The 2,059-nt window shown below is 57.4% G+C and overlaps 1 protein-coding gene across 1 annotated transcript in view; it reads right to left on the bottom strand.

The window, feature by feature from the left end:
- Positions 1-39: 39 nt before the first annotated feature.
- Positions 40-2,059, bottom strand: part of LOC112962237 (butyrophilin-like protein 2) — a 15,025-nt gene continuing 13,005 nt past the window's right edge. The window contains exons 8-9 of the mRNA XM_026058213.1: positions 798-914; positions 40-485 (exon numbers count right to left, since the gene is read on the bottom strand). Coding sequence (XP_025913998.1) covers positions 103-485; positions 798-914 — 500 coding nt within the window. The 3' untranslated portion in view covers positions 40-102. The remainder of the gene's footprint in view (positions 486-797; positions 915-2,059) is intronic.

Raw genomic sequence — 2,059 nt, 5'->3', positions numbered from 1 at the left:
ATGCACTGGCAATTCCCCCATTCCCTGGGGGAGCATTTTCCTACCCCTTTGAGTAAGCTGTACTTAGTGGCCTTGTCCAAAACTACCAGCATGGAAATGCAGCTAAGGTGGAAATRGCAGCTGAGCCASCAACACACCTGCCACTTCCAGTTCCACTGTAGCTTCTGCATAACCAGCAGCACCTTCAACAGTGCAGACRTACGTTCCATCATCGGAGGGTCTGACACTGACAATTTGCAAGTCCAGGGTTCCTCTGCTGAGGCCATCGTGAGACAACTCTGTCCTCCCTTGATATTCTCTCATCTGTTCCACATACAGGTCCTTTCCATCCCGATACTGATGCACTGTTTCAGCGGTGCGGTGCCGGATCCACCCGACAGCCATGCTCTGTGCATTCAAGCTGGGGGAGAGATGACAGGGCAGCACAATGCTCTGCCCCACGGTGGCGGTGACAGGGTGGCCTGGTCCCACCACCTTCAGCTGGGCTGTGAAATGGAGAAGGACACAGAGGAAAAGCAGACAGACACTGAGCCTTTGCATATGTGACTTGAATGATCTGCATGAAAGGGGGATGAGTTTTGTGGGAGTGGTTGGGTGCGGGCATTGTAGCATCAGAAGGGAAAAGCAAAGACACTAGAGAAACTCAGGGGGGGAGTAGGAGGACGTGAAGGAGAATGAGATTTCCTGGAAAGATCCTCCCACCCCCTCTGGAGTTGGGATCAGCCTGTAAAGGGCTCTCCTCCTTCTGCTGATCATGTCAGCCCTGCAGCACTTGACACGGGCCACGACATTCCTACCTGATCCCAGATGGAGAACATGGAGAGTCACAAGATAACACAGGACGCCCCGCACATGGTTGGTGAGGCTGGAGCAGCCAGAGCCYRAGAGAAACTGCATCTCCYCTGAGGCTCTACCTGGAGAAGACAGAGGGGAAAGGAAAAATGAGGGGAACGGAGGGGCAGCTGGGGCCAAGGGGCAGCACTTCTCCAGGACACAGACTCCAGAAATCCCACCAAATYCCCACYAYGAAYAYSCAGCCAACCCAAACTCCTCACTTCACAAAGTGGGAACAGGCAGCCAAGCGGGCGAGTCAGGCTGAGCAGGGAGCAAGATGAGGCTTGGATGGAGGGAAGGGGGCAATGTCATGGCTTGCATTTCTGCCTGGGAAGGAGACTAGCAGAGCCCAGAGCTGCAGTCATGGACCGGGAGCCTCCCTGCGACAGTCTCACACAGGTGGTGTCACAGGAGACAGCAACACGGGAGCTGCTTGGGAAGAGGAAGGTGCCCGGGCTGCCCAGGGCCTCGCAGAGCCCACCATGCCCTCCGGGMCACCACTTGGCTCACCCCTCCCCACAGCCCAAGCTCTCGCTGGCCCTGCCTCCTCCACATGCTCTGCTTGCTCCCTTACTCTCACACTTCCTTCCACATTCTCTCTCCCTTCCTTGTTGGGACCCCAGCACAACGCCCACCCCACACACCCCACTCCGTTCCCCCAGCAGAAACAGCAGCGTGGGCAGGGCCATTGCAACTCCTGACCAAGGAGGAAACAGTTGTTCAAGGTCAACACGGAACTGCACCCGGCTACCTGGCAAGATCCTYGGCTGCAGGCGAGCTCTGCAGCCCCACACACTGCCCCACACTCCCTCACCAGCCTCCCCCGGAGGCAGGGGGATGCCACAGGACTGAGCCAGCACTCAGTCCTGCTCCCTGACACCAAAACAGACCCAACCCTGCACAAGACTCTGTCCTGCAAGCCAGGACACACCACCAGGCTCTTCCCAATGGGGACAGAGTGCACCCTGGGATCCCTCCATCCACCTGCTTTGAGCAAGCTGGGCATGCAGGAGCTGGGGGTGCTGCAGACAGAAAAGGAGAGATTTGCTTTTAGAAGGGAGCTTTCCAGAAAGAGAAGTCACTCACCAGACRTGTCTGAGCTGCACAAGGTTCCAGGGTGCACCCAACCACTCCAACCTTTGCCCCCTTGGACGCACCCTCCGATGGATTTTCCCCAGGAGGCAATGGGGCAGGCTCTCCAGATGCTGCAGGGCTGGGCTGCTTG

The sequence above is a fragment of the Apteryx rowi genome, unplaced genomic scaffold (genome assembly GCF_003343035.1).
Source record: "Apteryx rowi isolate R43461 unplaced genomic scaffold, aptRow1 scaffold_1442, whole genome shotgun sequence".
Taxonomy (NCBI): domain Eukaryota; kingdom Metazoa; phylum Chordata; class Aves; order Apterygiformes; family Apterygidae; genus Apteryx; species Apteryx rowi.
This window is presented reverse-complemented; position numbering and strand designations above follow the sequence as displayed.